Genomic DNA, 19,529 nt, shown 5'->3' with positions numbered 1-19,529 from the left:
GGATATTAAGTAAAGATCATGTTTCATGAAGATATTTTGTAAATGTCCTACTGCAAATATATTAAAACCTAATTTTTTGATTAGTAATATGCACTGCTAAGAACTTCATTTGGACAACTTTAAAGGCGATTTTCTCAATATTTAGATTTTTTTTGCACCCTCATGACTTATATATGACCTCTAAAATAGTTACAGAATAGAATATGAATGAATTATTATCAGTTTGATTAATATAAACATGTCAAAAATTAAAATGACATCATTATGTACTGATTATGTAATGCCAGCCCTTTATGTTCACCCTGTTAGCAATCCTAGCGTCTTCATTTGTAAACACTGAGAGGACCCGTGTGAAGTCTCTTAAAATGACTACAGTTGATCAGAAGGTAAAAATGAAGCTGTACAGCCTAAACTGGCATCCTATTTCTTATCACGGCCAAGCGCTCGCTCCTTATGTGATTATCCAGAATCAAACACTAAAGAGGGAAGTAGTCTCTGTGTTGGAGGGGCAGCTGTATCTTCCCTCAGGCTGCGAGCTGTCTTCATCATGACTGCATAATTGCTGTGTTGATGTATTTCTTTAATATCCAGCTGAATTATAAGCAGCAGTTGGACTGAAAGGGAAGGTGCTAATTCCTCTCCTGAGATGCAGACAGGAGAAGAGTGTGTTGCTGGGCAGGAACTTGCTCTCCGGCTGTAGGAGTGATTTACGTCTCTCTGGATCCTCTCTGATTGATTCAGGCTCATTTTACTCGTTCATTTAGGGGTCGTAAATGGACAAAAATGAGCTGGTTTTCAGCTGTTCAATCGTGAGAGTTTATTTTTGCATGTCACGACTACACACATTTACTCACAGTCTCTCAGGGTAGCAGTTTCTGCAACTTCTGTTCACTTCAGTTAAGGCAAACTCTATTAGAGTATATGAAAAGGTTCACATGTACATTAAAACAGTATTCTATAGCTGCCAAAATTCATGTGTTTACACATGACACATATTTAACAGACATACTTTGTCCAATCAGACATTTAACAGTTTCTTTCTGTTCTGTGCGATTTCAAAAGACACAATCCGGATCCTTGTTCATCCTACAACAGCTTAAAGGCAACAGCACATTTCTTTATAAAATAAATTTTGGTCACTTTTAATGAGAGTAAAATAATTTGCAGTCTATGTTTGACAGAATTGATTTAACGAAGCTAAATATATAACTTTACTTGTGAAACACACTAATTAAAAATTTTATATTAAAACTGTAGCTATATTACACACTCACACAACTAACTAATGTAAGGCATATACAAGTACATCTAAAATATTTTGAATATTGGGAAAAGTTATTTTTCATATTACAATTATTTTTTTTATGATAATAATCATATTATTATTTTTCGTAATTGAATTGAATCTATCTATCTATCTATCTATCTATCTATCTATCTATCTATCTATCTATCTATCTATCTATCTATCTATCTATCTATCTATCTATCTATCTATCTATAATAAGAGAGATAGATCTGTATGCATATATATATATATATATATATATATATATATATATATATATATATATATATATATATATATATATATATATACAGTCTTGTTCAAAATAATAGCAGTACAATGTGACTAACCAGAATAATCAAGGTTTTTAGTATATTTTTTATTGCTACGTGGCAAACAAGTTACCAGTAGGTTCAGTAGATTGTCAGAAAACAAACAAGACCCAGCATTCATGATATGCACGCTCTTAAGGCTGTGCAATTGGACAATTAGTTGAAAGGGGTGTGTTCAAAAAAATAGCAGTGTCTACCTTTGACTGTACAAACTCAAAACTATTTTGTACAAACATTTTTTTTTCTGGGATTTAGCAATCCTGTGAATCACTAAACTAATATTTAGTTGTATGACCACAGTTTTTTAAAACTGCTTGACATCTGTGTGGCATGGAGTCAACCAACTTGTGGCACCTCTCAGCTGTTATTCCACTCCATGATTCTTTAACAACATTCCACAATTCATTCACATTTCTTGGTTTTGCTTCAGAAACAGCATTTTTGATATCACCCCACAAGTTCTCAATTGGATTAAGGTCTGGAGATTGGGCTGGCCACTCCATAACATTAATTTTGTTGGTTTGGAACCAAGACTTTGCCCGTTTACTAGTGTGTTTTGGGTCATTGTCTTGTTGAAACAACCATTTCAAGGGCATGTCCTCTTCAGCATAGGGCAACATGACCTCTTCAAGTATTTTAACATATGCAAACTGATCCATGATCCCTGGTATGCGATAAATAGGCCCAACACCATAGTAGGAGAAACATGCCCATATCATGATGCTTGCACCTCCATGCTTTACTGTCTTCACTGTGTACTGTGGCTTGAATTCAGAGTTTGGGGGTCGTCTCACAAACTGCCTGTGGCCCTTGGACCCAAAAAGAACAATTTTACTCTCATCAGTCCACAAAATGTTCCTCCATTTCTCTTTAGGCCAGTTGATGTGTTCTTTGGCAAATTGTAACCTCTTCTGCACATGCCTTTTTTTTAACAGAGGGACTTTGCGGGGGATTCTTGAAAATAGATTAGCTTCACACAGACGTCTTCTAACTGTCACAGTACTTACAGGTAACTCCAGACTGTCTTTGATCATCCTGGAGGTGATCATTGGCTGAGCCTTTGCCATTCTGGTTATTCTTCTATCCATTTTGATGGTTGTCTTCCGTTTTCTTCCACGTCTCTCTGGTTTTGCTCTCCATTTTAAGGCATTGGAGATCATTTTAGCTGAAAAGCCTATCATTTTTTGCACCTCTTTATAGGTTTCCCCCTCTCTAATCAACTTTTTAATCAAAGTACGCTGTTCTTCTGAACAATGTCTTGAACGACCCATTTTCCTCAGCTTTCAAATACATGTTCAACAAGTGTTGGCTTCATCCTTAAATAGGGGCCACCTGATTCACACTGGTTTCTTCACAAAATTGATGACCTCAGTGATTGAATGCCACACTGCTATTTTTTTGAACACACCCCTTTCAACTAATTCAACTAATTGCCCAATTGCACAGCCTTAAGAGCGTGCATATCATGAATGCTGGGTCTCATTTGTTTTCTGAGAATCTACTGAACCTACTGGTAACTTGTTTGCCACGTAGCAATAAAAAAATATACGAAAAACCTTGATTATTCTGGTTAGTCACATTGTACTGCTATTATTTTGAACAAGACTGTATATATATATATATTCACACACACACACACACACACACGGTCTCTGATTTCTGTCCAGGCCGCAGGGAATCCTGGCTGCCTTCCTCACCCCCCTTTCCTCCCATGAGAGCCTGCATCTCCCTTTCACCTGGACACGTTACCATACCAACCAGCCAGGCCTGCCTGCTCTCCCCCAGCTGTAAGAGGGTGCTGTCAATGGAGGACAGGAATAGCACACACATCCACAATTGATTTTCAGAGGAGAGCAGTTGCGAGCCTGCATGTCTGCATCATGGATCTGAGCTGAATATCTTTCTCTGGGACGCTAGTAATCTTGTCCTTTTCCGGGATTTAAAAGAATTGCATGAAAATACACAATGTGTTTGTTTAATGTCTTGATGTGTATAAGGCTGGAGGGGTTGTCAAACTAATCAGTCTAATTAAGTCATGAGGGGTCAGAATTGAGGGTTTGCTTTGCACAGCTCTCTGACATTGGACCCCAAACTATCAGCCCACACATAAATCTGTGAATCAGAGACAGATACAGCAATATGATCCAGTTTCCCCTGTACAGAAAAAAGTATCTAAAGTCTCTTTAAAAAAAAAAAAAAAAAAAAAAAAAAAGGTTAATCCACAGGGCATCAATATTTAGATATTATATTAAGAATTTTAAATACATAATATTAATCATTGACGATAATAATAAGAAATGTTTCTAAATCAGCATTTTAGAATGCCGGAAAATTCATCTGTGAAAATTCACAAAGGGATGCATTTCATTTTAAAATGTATTAAAATAGAATAATATGTATCAATATGACTCTTTTTACTGTATGTTTGATCAGATAAATGCATCATTGGTATATAAGCAAGAGAGTTAAATAAAAAACGCCTATTGACCATTAGTGCAGATATACATTTTGATAACACTGCAATAAGGTTTCATGTTAATATTAGTTAACTACTAAAATTTATATAAACTAGCAATGAGCAATACTTCTACTGCAATAATTAAATTTAACTCTTGTTCATTAAATCAAAAGCTTTATCTGTTGACATAACGCATGAATGATCTATGCCTTTTTATTAACTCTTTATTAAATCACAAAGGTTAATAAATTTATAAAATATATTGCTCATTCACTCAGTAATAATAGACCCACATAACCATATCACCCAGTCATAAAGAAATGTTGAAATATGGGAAAAAAAACATGATTTATTTCAACATTGAGTCGGAACACTATAAAACGATCTGAAATATGGGACTTTCCCGGAAAAAAACAAGTATTATCATAAATATTGGTCAAATATCGAATCTCAAGGTCAAGTTATTTATTGTAAAAATGTTAAACGTAATATTTTTGGGGAGTTTGCAATATGCTGTCACAATTTATAATATTTCTTATAATAAACGTGAATATATTTTAATAAAAAATATATTTATATATTTTAACAAACAAATCTATATATAATAAAATGTATAAATTGTGACAGCATGTCACAAGCTCACCAGAAAGATTATGTTTAACATTTACTTAATTTCTAGGCTGCATAATGCTACAAATTGAGCGGGAATGGCTGGATCTGGAGTTTTCCTCCAGTGTAATGTTTCTCCTGTCTTAGTCTCATAGCGACTCCTGGCTCCCTGCAGGCTTTCTGAGGGCACCTATCATCCCCTATCACATCAGCGCTCAGGGCTGTGTGTGGGGGATGTAGGCCAAGAACCTCCGCCTCGCTGGGCTGACGGGCAGATTACACGCATGTGTACAGCAGCTCCTGCCCCACGATGCACTGGGGTAAACAGTGAGCTGACTGGTTAAGTGGCTGTGTTCACCACAGCCTGATATCCTCCTTTACTGCATCATTGGGCTTTACGTGGAGAATGAGCCGCATCACGATGACGAAAACTGAAAATCTTGCAACAAATCAGAACAAAACAGAGGAGGGATCATGGTAAAACAACCACTGATGTGATGCACCACTATGTCTTCCTACAGTTTCCTGGGATCTTCATAGCTTTTTTTTATCATCATTCTTTTATCAGCAGGATTTCATGAAAATTGCACTGCACTATTAAACATCAGTATTTTGTTTTCTAAGTAGCATACGTCTGTATCGTATTAATTACTGTTTGTACAGTATATATTATGTGCATAACATGTTTACAACTGAATGCAATGCACAGAATATTCAATCAGATAATGCAATGCACTCAGCTTCATAGAAGCTCTTTTCCACCCTTTTTAAAAAAGGTCATAAAAATGAATTCACTTATCATAATTGCATATATAATATAGGAAATAGTCTTTTTCAGATACCATAAAAATAAAGATAAAATGTAAATATAACGAAAAAATTTTTTTCTTGTAAAACGTACTGCAATAATCTAAGACAACTCACTTTTATGGTGTATTACATTTTATAAACAGACAATGACATCTCATAGTTAGGTAACATCCATATGCAAAACTTTCTAAATCAGCACTTTAATATAAACTTCTCACTAAGAATACATTAGAATATATATATATAAATATATTTAATTGTTTTGAGAGTTTTGTTCCAGTTTTGTGGTCATATGGACACGACCTGAGCTCTCAGCGCTGATCACAGCTGATCTTAACGAGCAGCTTGTTTGTGGTAAACTGGAGAGATCACAGTGGACTCTGAAACAAACCGCTCAGGGAGACTCGAGTTACAACAGCGAGCCATAACAACAGAGCTGTGTCTCCTGGAGCAGAGCTCTCCGCACAAACACGACACAGTATTTCACCTGTCAGCCTGATCGATCTCTCTGAGAACAGAGCTCTGTGTGTGTGTTGTTACACGACATGTGAATGAGAGCGGCAGAGAGAGTAGAGACAGAGAGAGAGAGTGAGTTAGGGAGGGAAAGAGGATGAAGAAGAGGTCGTACTCTGCAGGGAAGCTCCTGCTGCGTGCTGATAAGAGCAGGGTGTGAAAATAAGCCTCTCTAACATCACACTCTGATCAAATGAGAACGCAGCCGCCACCGCATGCATAGACAGACAGGGAATAGAAGGATAACATGACATTTAAACTGTTAATTTAGGTGCTGTGTCACACACTATAGAAAACCCTTTTAAATCAAATGGATTCACACACAATAAGGTTTAAAGAGTTAAAAACATTCCTTGATTAACTCAATAGGAAATAAAAATCGACCCAGTTTACCTGGAATGCATGTTCCAGGTTTTATTGAAATAAATCTCATTAAATATAATATAAATCTCTGAATGTCTGAAATAAGCTATGAAAAAAATATCTGGATGCATTATATTATGGATGTAATATGGGTTGTGGACAAGTTCCATGTTGACTTTAAAATAAATAGTACCGTTCTCATTCTATCAGATTCTATCATTCTACCTTGGATTGCTTATAATTGAATAGTTCTTACACAAGCACTGTGAAGAAGAATTTCATGAAATGATAGTCTGAGGTAATCTCTATCACTCTCCTTCTCTCTCTCCCCTATGTGTTTACTGTACGTGTGTGGTAACAGAGTGTAACAGAGTGGGTGGACACAGAAAAAGTGAGACATGCACACACACACACACACATTTAGAACACTGAAAGCACATGCTTTTCCACATGTCAGCTCCTACTGAGGGGGAATAAGGGTTTTGGCTACTCGTGGATAAACACCCACATGTGTCTGAGGCAGACAAAGAGACTCCGCTGCAGAGACCCTCTCATCTCGTTCAGTCTTACTATTGACAATAATGTTGCAAAAAATGTATCCAAGCCTGCACAAAACAAAAGCTTTCACCTTAAGCATACAGATGATTGGTTTTGCGAGTGGCCCAGTGGATCAAGACTGGCAGTAACAAAAAGGTTGTTGTTTCTCAAGCCATAACACAAGCTCTATGAACTTTCTAAACTATGTTCTTAAGTACTGTAAAATAAATAAATAAATAAATAAAACCTAACAAAAGTGTCTCACTATTTACCTCTTAACAAAAACCTAAATATTAGAATTTTAGCAGAACTGCAAACTGACCCGGCAAACCAATCACCGAACATCTCAGTAAAATAGTGTTTCTTACTTTTCACATTGAGGTACATGGACTTGCTGACATCGGCTCCCACGTCATTGCTGACCTTGCACAGGTAATAACCTGCGTCCTCCTCGAGAACGTGCTTAATCAGCAGTGAGCCGTTCCCGAGCAGCTGGACCCTGAAGCCCGAGTTTAGAGCGATGGGTTGAAACTGGGGCACCCCAGCACCTGGCACAGAGAGGAAGACGGTCCAGTTAAAGTCCTAAAAAACATCTGTGACATCATACTTTTCTTTTCACCACTGGCAAATTATTTTAAAATGTAAAAGAGAAATGTTAAGTTTATTCTAAAAAAAATAAAAGGCTACAGCATCGGTACATTTTAAGTGAAAATATCGAAATATCCACAAAAACCTAAACTGCAGAATACATTTTTTTATTATTTAATTATTTATTTTTATTACATTTTATTCTATTTTTTTTCTCTCTTGTAAATTGCTTAAAAAAGGGTGAAGCTTATGATTAAAAAATGATAAATCTATAATTAAGTAAAAATATCCAGGAAAAAATACATGTACATGTCTGCGAACAAATTCAGAATTATTATTATTATTACTAGTACTACAGAATAATTTTTTTCTCCCGACTGGCAAAAGGTTTATTCTTAAAACAGATAAGGCTATAATTTTGTCTTGATTGTTTAATGTCCATTAAAAACAAAATATATATATATTTTTTAACTATATTATTAATAGTAGTACTAGTACTACTAGTATTTTATTTTTTCGCCACCCGCAAATATTTATAAAACAAACAAAAAACACAAAAACAAAAAAAAAGTCTTAATTCAAAGTAGATTATCTGAAAGCTAAGTGTATTACATTTATTTAGTTATGCGTTATTATCTTACACAGTTGTGTTTCTCAAGTAAATGTATCTTGATTTAGGAATGTTAACATATATTTAAAAGACAATACACCAATAAAGACTTTTGCATGCAACATTATAGTTGTCAGTGAAGTCATGTACCTTTGGAGTACTTCCACTCAATAGTTGGCCGCGGCTCTCCATCCGCAGAGCAGTTCAAGGTGACAGATTTCCCGTAGATTCCATCCTGGTCTTGAGGCTGCACTTTGAACCTTGGTGGAACTACAAAAAATCCACAGGATCACATTCATTCAAGTTCTGTCTTTGTGAACGTTTCTTTGTTATACACACAACATGTAGTCTTACCTCTGACTATGAGCTGACTCTGGTATTTGACGACGGCAGCATCGTTTTGAGCAATGCAGGTGTAGGTGCCATTGTGCATCCGCTGGAGGTTGGAGATCCGCAAGGAGCTGGTGAAGTCGATGTTGTCGATGGTCACCCCGAGGCTGGCGTTAATGGGTTTTCCATCCTTCTCCCAGGTAATAGAGATGGGAAGGTCACCTGAGCGCACGACGCAGGGCACGAAGACGCGATGGCTGATGGAATAACGTGGAAATTCGAACGGCTGGATGAAGGGAGGCACTGACAACAACCAGAGAACACTGTTAAACACTGCTATACCAAATGTCATCGTTTAACTCATTATACTTCAGATGTCCAGTATCGCTACCTTTAACGGTGATGTGGACGCTCTGATTCTTGAAGAGCTGGGGCTGAACCAGCACATGGCAGCTGTACTCCCCTTCGTCCAGTTCTTTCTGCACGTTCAGCAGCTTCAGCGTGCCATTGTTCTCAAAGGCCCTTTGACGGTCATTAAAAGGGAGAAGGTTGGAGTTCTTGTACCATTTGATGGAGTAATATGGGTAGCCAATCACATGGCAGTGAATGTACATGTCCCGCCCAGCTATAGCTGTGATGTTTTTCATTGGTCGGATGTCAGCAGGACCTTAAGGGTACAAAAACAAAAAAACAAAACAAAACAAAAAAGATTATTGACAGTCCGATTTGCATTAAATGTAGCAAAAAAATTATAAAGACAATGTGGATTTATGGTTTATGGATGAGGGCCTTTCTAAGATCGAAGAAACAGACAAGACAAAGTAAAATATTAGGATGGTAATTTTGACACTCCTTCATAACTTGTTTCTCACACATTTCATCTCTCTATACATCCTTATGTTATACTGAATGTGCAATTTAAATCTTAATGGTATATTCAAAAAATAAAAATGTACTTGCAGATAATATAATTAGTGCTGTCAAACCATTAATCATGATTATTCACATCCTAAATAATAGTTTTTGTTTACATAATATATGTGTACTGTATGTACTGTGCATATTTATATACACACTCATACAGTATATATTTACTTGAATTTACATGTTTATATGAATATATTTCTTCTTAAATATATGTGCATGTTTTTGTATTTATATATACCTAATAAATAAACACAGAACAGAATCATATATTATGTCAAGAAAATTTAATTTTCATTTTGGATGCGATTAATCGCGATTAATCATTTGAAAGCACTAAATCTAACATTAATGAAATAAAAGACTTGAGTGTACTTAAAGAATAATTTTGGGACAATTTCTTAAAACACATAAGTACATTATTAAAAACTACACTTTGTAAAAATGTCAAATTAACCATTTTAATAATATTTTGTTGTGTTTAAAGCTAATATAATTTAAATGTACTAGATTACATATGAAGTTAAATTTAAATTAAGCTCATCTAATAGAAACTGAACGCATAATTTTCATTTAATGAATGTAAATAACATGCAATTCAGCGTCCAAAAACAATACATTCAGTACAGACTTGAGCATATTGTTTTAAAATAGAATATTTCCATAAGTAATCTTATGCTAAAGTGTACTTCTCCAGAGGAAATTGTTAAAAATATGGCAATTTTGTGTTTGGTCTGTAAACGATGCACTATAAATGGAAAATGTTTTCCTTCGCGTTTTTAAAAGGTTTTACATACAGACATCAATGTTGTTAACACGGATTCACATGGATCTGTGAAAACAACTAAAAATGCAGTTTGCCAGGCCAGAAGTTAATGATGTGCACCTGCACATTAATGGTATTGTTTTAAAAACTTGCACTTTTAAACCTGTTTTCAAAAGTTTGTGTTTTCAGGCCCCAAAAATGCAACTGTTGTGTAAATAAACAGCCAAAACTGTGTTGTGTAAACTCCCACCTTAGAATAAAGAATATTTAACATTTTCCACTCTAAAGATTTTCTTTTTATAAAGAGTTCCACTGATGTTAAATGTTTTTTCATGGAACCATTGATGTTAATAAACAAACTTTGTTTTTAAGAGTGTGGATGGAAAGAAAAAAAATACACAGAAGAAAATAAATGCACACTCAGCCATATGAAAGAGTGAACGTGACCACCAAAAAAAGCAATAAAAGACCAGAAAGATTAACAGAAATAAAAAAAATACCAGCAGATGTTAGTCAGGCCCTCGTTTCACGCATGAACTTGAGATGAGCAGAATGAAATATATATGTGTGTTTTTGAGGAGCTGATCTGACAAGCACCTCTTACGTTTATTCGAGCCTGGTAGGAGACCATCCCCGCCGAGTTGTTGCAGGTGCAGCGATAGACCCCGCTGTCCCGGACCTGGGTGTGGGAGACGTTCAGGTAGCTGACCACGTTGCCCTCTGCTGTTATGCTGTGACCGATGCGGTGCCGACTGTCCTTCATGACAACGTCATCGTCCAGTGTCCAAGTGACGGCAGGCTGTGGAGTTCCCTTGACGTGACACATCAGAGAGACAAACTCATTCGGACCGACAACTTTCTCACTGAAGGCAGACAGGATCTTAGGGGTTCCATCTGCAGACAGAGATGTTTTTGTTAAGTTAAAGAAATCAAAATGTACCAAAATTAAAAGGCTGGGATGGTGCTGACCTTCTAATATGACTTGCACAAAATCCTGAGCTGATATTTTGGCCTTCCTGGCAAAGCACTGGTACACTCCTCCATCGCTCTTCGCCATCCCATCCATCACAAGGTTCTCCTTATTGATCCCGTTCATCCGAATGTTGGCGCCAGCGCTGATCTTGTCGCCGTTGCGGTACCATGAGAGCTCGTACTCATCCGAGCCAGTAACGCTGCAGGTTAGTGACACTTGGCTACCCACACTGCCTTTCACATTTCGCGGACTGACCACCACTTTAAGAGGTTCTTGAAAAACACAGTGATATTATTTATGTTTACTTTATCAATAAGATATTTAGAAATCAATCAGAAAAATAGGGCAGGAGAAACCCGATATATACCTTTTACCGTAAGACGACCTATGACCTCTGTGTTTCCAAAGCTGTTCCACACCTCACACAGGTAGCTGCCGGTGTCACTGGGTTGGGCTCTCTCGATCAGCAGGCCTGTTACGCTCTGACGGTAACGGGAGTCTGACTCTAGCGGCCTGTTGTTTTTCAGCCAGCGGTATTTTGGTGCCGGGTGTCCGGAGGCCTTGCATGGGAGCTCCACTCTGTGGGATGCCATGACCTCCCGCTTCTCAAACCCATCGAGGATCTCAGGAGCCGACTTTGTTGGATCTATTAACAAGAAAAACATTTTTCATTTAATTTAATCTACCCATCCATTCATCAGTTCATCTATTTATCTATTTACCCATCTATCCATCCATTCATCAGTTCATCTATTTACCCATCTATATATTCATCTGTCCATCCATTCATCAGTTCATCTATTTATCTATTTACCCATCTATATATTCATCTGTCCATCCATTCATCAGTTCATTTACCCATCCATCCATCCGGCCATCCATCTGTCCATCTGTTTGTCTATCTATCTATCTATCTATCTATCTATCTATCTATCTATCTATCTATCTATCTATCTATCTATCTATACATCAATTCAACTATTTATCTATTTCTCCATCCATCCATTTATCCATCCATCCATCAGTTCATCTATTTATCCATCCATCATCCATCTATTCATCTATCTATCCGTTCATCAGTTCATCTATTTATCCATCCATCTATTCATCTGTCCATTCATCCACCAGTTCATCTATTTATCCATCCGTCCACCCATCCACCTATGCATCCATCCATCCATCTATCTATCTATCTATCTATCTATCTATCTATCTATCTATCTATCTATCTATCTATCTATCTATCTATCTATCTATCTATCTATCTATCTATCTATCTATCTATCTATCTATCTATCTATCATCTATTCATCAATTCAACTATTTATCTATTTCTCCATCCATCCATTTCTCCATCCATCAGTTCATCTATTTATCCATCCATCAGTTCATCTATTTATCCATCCATCATCCATCCATCTATTCATCTATCTATCTATCTATCTATCTATCTATCTATCTATCTATCTATCTATCTATCTATCTATCTATCTATCTATCTATCTATCTATCTATCTATCTATCTATCAATTTTAACTATTTGTCTATTTCTCCATCCATCAATTAATAAATCTATCCATTCATCTATTCATCTATTTACCCATCCATCCATTTATCCATCCATCCATCCATCCATCCATCAGTTCATCTATTTATCCATCCATCATCCATCTATTCATCTATCTATCTGTTCATCAGTTCATCTATTTATCCATCCATCAGTCTATTCATCTGTCCATTCATCCACCAGTTTGTATATTTATCCATCCGTCCGTCCGTCTGTCCATCCACCTATGCATCCATCTATCTATCTATCTATCTATCTATCTATCTATCTATCTATCTATCTATCTATCTATCTATCTATCTATCTATCTATCTATCTATCTATCTATCTATCTTAACTATTTATCTATTTCTCCATCCATCTATTAATCTATCCATTCATCTATTCATCTATTTACCCATCCATCCACTTATCCATCCATCCATCAGTTCATCTATTTATCCATCCATCATCCATCTATCTATCCGTTCATCAGTTCATCTATTTATCCATCCATCCATCTATTCATCTCTCCATTCATCCACCAGTTCATCTATTTATCCATCCATTCATCCATCCATCTATTAATCTAGCCATTCATCTATTCATTTATTTACCCATCCATCCATTTATCCATCCATCCATCCATCCATCTATTAATCTATCTATCCATTCATCTATTCATCTATTTACCTATCCATCCATTTATCCATCCATCCATCCATCCATCCATCCATCTATCTATCTATCTGAATGGAGAATTGTCAGGCTTAAATTTACACCACATCGGTTAAAATTTCACAAAATATATTTCAAAATCTGGTGTTAACTGTAAATCAAAAACATCTTTAGCTATAGCTCAACAAGAAGAGCATGACTGTAAGTTTGATTTCCAAGATGATCTGTAAGTCACTTTGAATACATTTTTTTTTTTAAGTTCTTTAAAGTTATTTTACACATATCTCATTTTTGTAAAGTCTCCTTATAATTTCTCTGTTAGCGGTAGCTTCTCTGGTAGCTAGTTTAGCTCTGGCTTTAACACTGAAACTTTAGAGCAACAGGAATGACAAATTTCTCATCTGACTGACTAATAATATATCATTTAAAATTTTTACCTGGCACAAATAGCCGTGCGCTGTTGCTCTGTCTGGTCTCTGACGTGTAGCGATGTCTCGTCATGCAGCGGTAGTTGAATAATTCGTCCTCCTTCTGCACATCAAGGATGTACAAGGCCCCCGTGGACGTTATGAGAAATCGAGCCCCTAAAAACACAAAATATGATTTTATTAAGATGATGTAAACATCTTTGTAAACTTTAATAAATGGGTGAGTGTTAAACACAGTTAATCAGGAGCATGTATGTCATAATGAGACATTATCATGGTTAGCAGTCTTATTTTTCCCATCAGCTTCAGTAGGAATTCGCTGATTTAGTGCAGCTATTCCTACCGGTCACGTCGCTCATGTACCAGTAAGTACTGATTTCATGCTAATGGTCTGATAACACAGAATATGCAGGTCATAAAACTTTATGAGGAATAATGTCTGCCAGGGCCGCCACACGGTCTGCCATGCCTCTCAGAGGAGACGTCTGTGTCAGATTTGATTGAGAATGCCATTTGCTCTCCTTTCGATGCAATGACTAAAACGGAGGGGTGGAATTTGTGTCATTTCCTATAACAAGAACATATAGCACAGGCCTCAAATAAGAAGGTAATTCCACCACGTCATTTAAAGCCAAATATTTTTTTTAGTTAGGGAATGAAACTTTACAAAAAGTTTTAAGACCCTCAGAATGGGCAACATTATTATTTTTTTTCCAGATTTTTTGGAAATCATATTTTAATGTTAATATATATAAATAACAAATATATTTTAATAAATATATTTTAACAAATATATTTTAACATTAACATTAATGTTTTGTGTTCGGGTCATTTTGGACCCGAGTTTGTATGTTGTACGATTAGGAACCAAAAAAAACTTTTTGTAAGATTATCTACAAAGTTATAGTAGTTTAAAAAAAAATTACAATTTAAAAAATAACCTTCTGTTAAATATTTATTTAGATAAATAATATTTAGCTTTTCCCCATATCTCACACACTTTTGGCATTGAATTTTGTTGATTAACATGAATATCTGCGCCTACTGAGGAACCATTGCACCATGAAAATTTCGATTTTCATGATAAATCAATGATAAATCTTTTTTTTATCTGAAACAGAAAGTTTCTGCAAGTAAAATGTATTTAGTTACTTTGGGGGGAAAAAAGTATATTAATGTTGTTTTGTTTGAAATAAATATGTAGGCTTCATAAATTTGGACTGTTTTTGAAGAATCATGAGTTTAAAACTCCTGATAAATTCCATTCATTCCAGTGGGGTGTTTTTCTCACATTGTAGTCTTATTAGTATTAGTTATTAACATACTCTGATAACATTTATTACAAATAAATGTCATATATTTGAACATACTTCCTCATTCCCGCTCAGTATATAGAAAAGCAAGACCAGGAACATGCTGTACTGTAGAAAAACTGGCTTGGGACAACATAAAAGTGCGTAAATGATCATTTTCTTTTTTGGGTGAACTGTTTCTGTACACAAGCCTTAAAGACCAGCTACAAGGATGATGCTTTCCTCTAAATTACAAATATTCAAATGCCCCTGTGAGTTGCTCCTGATGCTCCTGTGGGCTTTGTCTGGGCTATTTTCCAACAGAAGCTCCACATAGCCTTTCTCTCTGTGTGTTTATGTTAGTCTGTTAATTCTCTGTGCAATAAATCAAGTACCATAAATAAAACAGTTTAGCAATGAATAAAAGAAGCTACAGTGAGCCAAAAGGCGAGATGCAGGTATTGTGAGTTCTGACCCAGTTAGAGATGACACACTGCAGATCTGAGGTCCTGCAGGCTTTGCCAGTCGTGGACTTAACGTGGAGTGTGACGAGTTGCAATTTACACAGCAAGTGGGTGGAGAGAGAGAGAGAGAGAGAGAGAGAGAGACAGAGAGAGAATGTGTTCATTTTGTCTAAGCAAAGATTAATGAGCTGTCTGATGTTTAAATCACTAGCATGAAGAAATAAGGATCTAAATTTAAAATGAGTTTATTAAATTAGTCGAATGTACTTAAGAGTACTTTTTTATGTTGTATGACTATATATATATATATATATATATATGTGTGTGTGTGTGTGTGTGTGTGTGTGTGTTATTGTATTACAATAAATGTATAAAATACATATCCTACTGTGACGAGTGGGGCGGGGCCGAGAGCCATGGGAACGGAGCAAGGCCGGTGGAGTGATTGGGAAATGAGCGACACCTGGTCCACTCGCCGGTGAGATCAGACGGACACAAAAGAGGAACGACGACAGTGAAGGACGAGAGAGGACCAGGGTCCTGTTTCACCAAGGAGGTTAAAGGCGCAATATGTAATTTTTCTGCTTTAAAAATAGCAGAAATCACTATATCTATGTTATATATATTTTTTAGTTGTGTACTTACATCATCCCGACAGTTTCCACGAACTTTCAAATCCGGAGAAAATTATAGTTTAATTAGAAGATTAGACGGCACGTTTCTTTATTTCCGTTTTGTCGCCCGTCTATGGCGTCATATAAACTTTGACCCCTCTAGTTTATCTAACTTCCTGCGGAACCACCAAATATAAAGGTGAACAGAAACAAAGACGAGACGAAGAAGAAAAAGTAGTAGCCTTGATCGAGACTATTATATCTTATATTTATATTGTTTATATTCGTATTTAAACTTAAATCAATAACTTAGTTATGGATCACGATTATGCTTTGCCTGCACGTTCTGTGAAGCGCAAACGTACGGGTGAAATAAATGACCCGAGATGGTTTTGGGACAAGAGAAGCAACAAGACACTGGTAAATATTGGAGTTGCATTTCCAAGATAGAGTTTTGTGACAAGCTGAAACTACAGAGAGATGCCGAACTCGCTTGCATTCTGATAAACAGGTATGCATCCATTCAGCTAACTGTATCTATCCGTATATTTTGTGAAACGATGATGTCTTGTGTAAAACGCAGACGGACTAGCTCTCATGTAAATCTACATTTGTTCTATATCTAGCTGAATAAAGTAGCTTCAAATGCAGTTCTCTAACTTGTTTGATATCATAGTATAACGTAATTATCATTATTAACGAAAGGCGACCGTGTTTTTTAACATATATTACTACTAGCTAGATGGAATATTGATTTGATAGGGTTCTCATAATTCATATATCTCTCCGTTCGAAAAGACGTGATTGTCAAAATATTAAGTTAGAATGAGTGAAGAATGTGGGAAGTGACAGAGCGCGTGATCCAATGAACAACAACTCCCATGAGCTTTACGCTCTTTCCCGACGTCATCAAAGTACGTCTTATGTTATTATTTTGATTGAGTGACACCTGGTGGCCAAAAATTCCATACTACACGTTTAAGTGAAAACTCAGAGTATGTTAACCCTGAAATGAGGGACACTCTAAATTTTCTGTTTCGGAAGGGAGGTTTGTCAAACCTGAGAAAGCAGGGTAAGTCAAGCCCATTTCTGAAAGAGAGCTAACTTATACTTAGAGTCAGTCACCATGGTGAACCTAACCTGGTCAGGAACAGGTTTTCTTTAGTAAACCCAGAGTTTCTTTCGGTCTTCTCCCCCTTTTTAAATACTTCATTGATGCACGCTGGAAAAATGCTCTTCTTACTAAGTGTTTAAAATATATCACGATTTTCACTGTACATTTTTTACTACATTTTTTGCTACTTGCACTTAGCCTACTGTAAATAGGATCGATCGCTAAGAAAGTATGTTAATTCCACATAGTGTATATAGCCACTGCCATATTTCTCTTACTCTATTGGCAGATCATTTGTAAAATAAGAAAAAATAATAATTAATAATTATTAATATTATACACACACACACACACGCACACATGCACACACACACACACACACACACACACACACACACACACACATATACATGTATATATATATATATATATATATATACATATATATATATATATATATATATATATATATATATATATATATATATATATATATATATATATATTGCTCATGGGATACCAAAAAATTATTAGCTATTAGTTCATTAATCTAACGTTCTGTCAGTTTTCACCTGTGATATTATAACAGTGAGAATAGTTACATTTATAGAGTTCAAGTTTAAACTCAGAGTTGGTTGAACCTCCTTAGTGAAACGGGCCCCAGGACAGGGTTTTGTGTTTGTTTTTCTTTTTGGTTTGTGTGCAACAGTCATCCGCAAGGGGCTGTTGCGCCGTTTTGTGTTTATTTTGGTATTAAGGTCTTTATGTGAATGTCCGCCGGTTCCCTCCTCCTTCTTCCCGTGATTGTGGAGTTTATAAACTGTTACACCTGCTTAATTAAAATCATACTAAGAAAAACATCTGTTTACATAAATAATATTTGAATTTAATTACATTTTCTTATTTTTTTTATTTTATTGCACACACACACTTTTTAAAAAGAAGTGTACAAATTAAAATAAATAAGATAATTAATTTATAATTAATATAAATAAATAGTAAGGTAATTTAAACATAAATGTAAATTAATATCCATCTACATAAATAATCTTTAACATTAATAATCGGAATGTGTAATGTTTCCAATTTATATTATATTAATATATATCATTATATTTTATAATTATCTATATATTAAAATTATGTATATATATATATATATATATATATATATATATATATATATATATATATATATATATGCACACTTTTTAAAATGAATGTAAAAATACAGTATTTAAAAAATAAATAAAAATAAAATAATATCAGAAATAATGTGTGTAGGCATTTGATAATTTCTTATAAACAAACCTTAAACATACATACATGCAATTATTTTTATTAATTCTTATAAATGAAACCTTATAATTCATACTTTATAAAAATTCAGAAATTAGAAATAAAAATTCTGATTACACAATTTTATTTTGAGAACAAGAAACTGTAATACTAAGAAACCCCATCACATCACAATCTGCAATCGTAGTCAAAATTTTTCCCGTCCCTTCAGTCCAAATCCAGCAAGACACATCACATTGCAAAGAAATGCGAGGTACTTGTTTATCCGTTCCTTTGCATGCGAGCAGGTATAACACAGCTTGTCTTCAGTGACAATAGGAAAATAATTGTGTGTATGTGTGGACACACACACACACACAGACAAACACGTGTCTCTGTCAGATCCTGACGCTGCAGCTATCTCCCATTAACTCAAACATACACTTCAGCAGGAGCAAATTACATTTCTACTAACAGTCACACTTAATGTGCTGTTGTATTTGTCTTGAGAATGAGGAGGATGAAGATGTTTCAGGTTATTTAGAATGAGATTATTAACTCAGTAGCACTGCTATCCTGTGCCGTTTTCTATTTGAGATGGTGCAATGAAAGGCCAAGCATTGAGGATGAATATACTTACAAAAGAGCCGATAGGGAGTCGTGTGCCCCAGTTTCTTAATCTGATAGCTGGAGCTCTTGAGGTGCTTTAACTGTGTCGAAATGACAGGTTACTGGTTTCTTTTCTCTTCCTGTAAAGCCGATTTCTCAATTTCTCCCTCTAGCAATCTCACGTGTTTCACCTCTCCTTTAAATACAGTAGCAAACCCAGACTGCACAATGCTATACTGCATATCCCTCACAACACAGTTTCAGCCTTTTCTTTACACCCTGGAGCCATATAGTCCAAACTAGTCTCACATAAAACTTGTTAAAAATCTTTAGATACCATACGTTTGCCATTAAAACAAATCAAACAATACAATCAATACAAACTGGCACATATTCCCAAAATAG

The 19,529-nt window shown here is 35.6% G+C and overlaps 1 protein-coding gene across 2 annotated transcripts in view; it reads right to left on the bottom strand.

Annotated features, from left to right (window-relative positions):
* LOC113054510 (Down syndrome cell adhesion molecule-like) overlaps nt 1-19,529 on the bottom strand; it is a 76,923-nt gene that overhangs the window by 16,150 nt on the left and 41,244 nt on the right. For both annotated transcript variants that reach the window (XM_026220116.1, XM_026220117.1), the window contains exons 4-11: nt 13,763-13,909; nt 11,469-11,747; nt 11,098-11,373; nt 10,726-11,022; nt 8,830-9,105; nt 8,463-8,741; nt 8,259-8,378; nt 7,279-7,458 (exon numbers count right to left, since the gene is read on the bottom strand). In XM_026220116.1, coding sequence (XP_026075901.1) covers nt 7,279-7,458; nt 8,259-8,378; nt 8,463-8,741; nt 8,830-9,105; nt 10,726-11,022; nt 11,098-11,373; nt 11,469-11,747; nt 13,763-13,909 — 1,854 coding nt within the window. The remainder of the gene's footprint in view (nt 1-7,278; nt 7,459-8,258; nt 8,379-8,462; nt 8,742-8,829; nt 9,106-10,725; nt 11,023-11,097; nt 11,374-11,468; nt 11,748-13,762; nt 13,910-19,529) is intronic.

The sequence above is a fragment of the Carassius auratus genome, chromosome 35 (genome assembly GCF_003368295.1).
Source record: "Carassius auratus strain Wakin chromosome 35, ASM336829v1, whole genome shotgun sequence".
Lineage (NCBI taxonomy): Eukaryota > Metazoa > Chordata > Actinopteri > Cypriniformes > Cyprinidae > Carassius > Carassius auratus.
The sequence above is the reverse complement of the archived record's forward strand: the minus strand, read 5'-3'. Positions and strand labels throughout refer to the sequence as shown.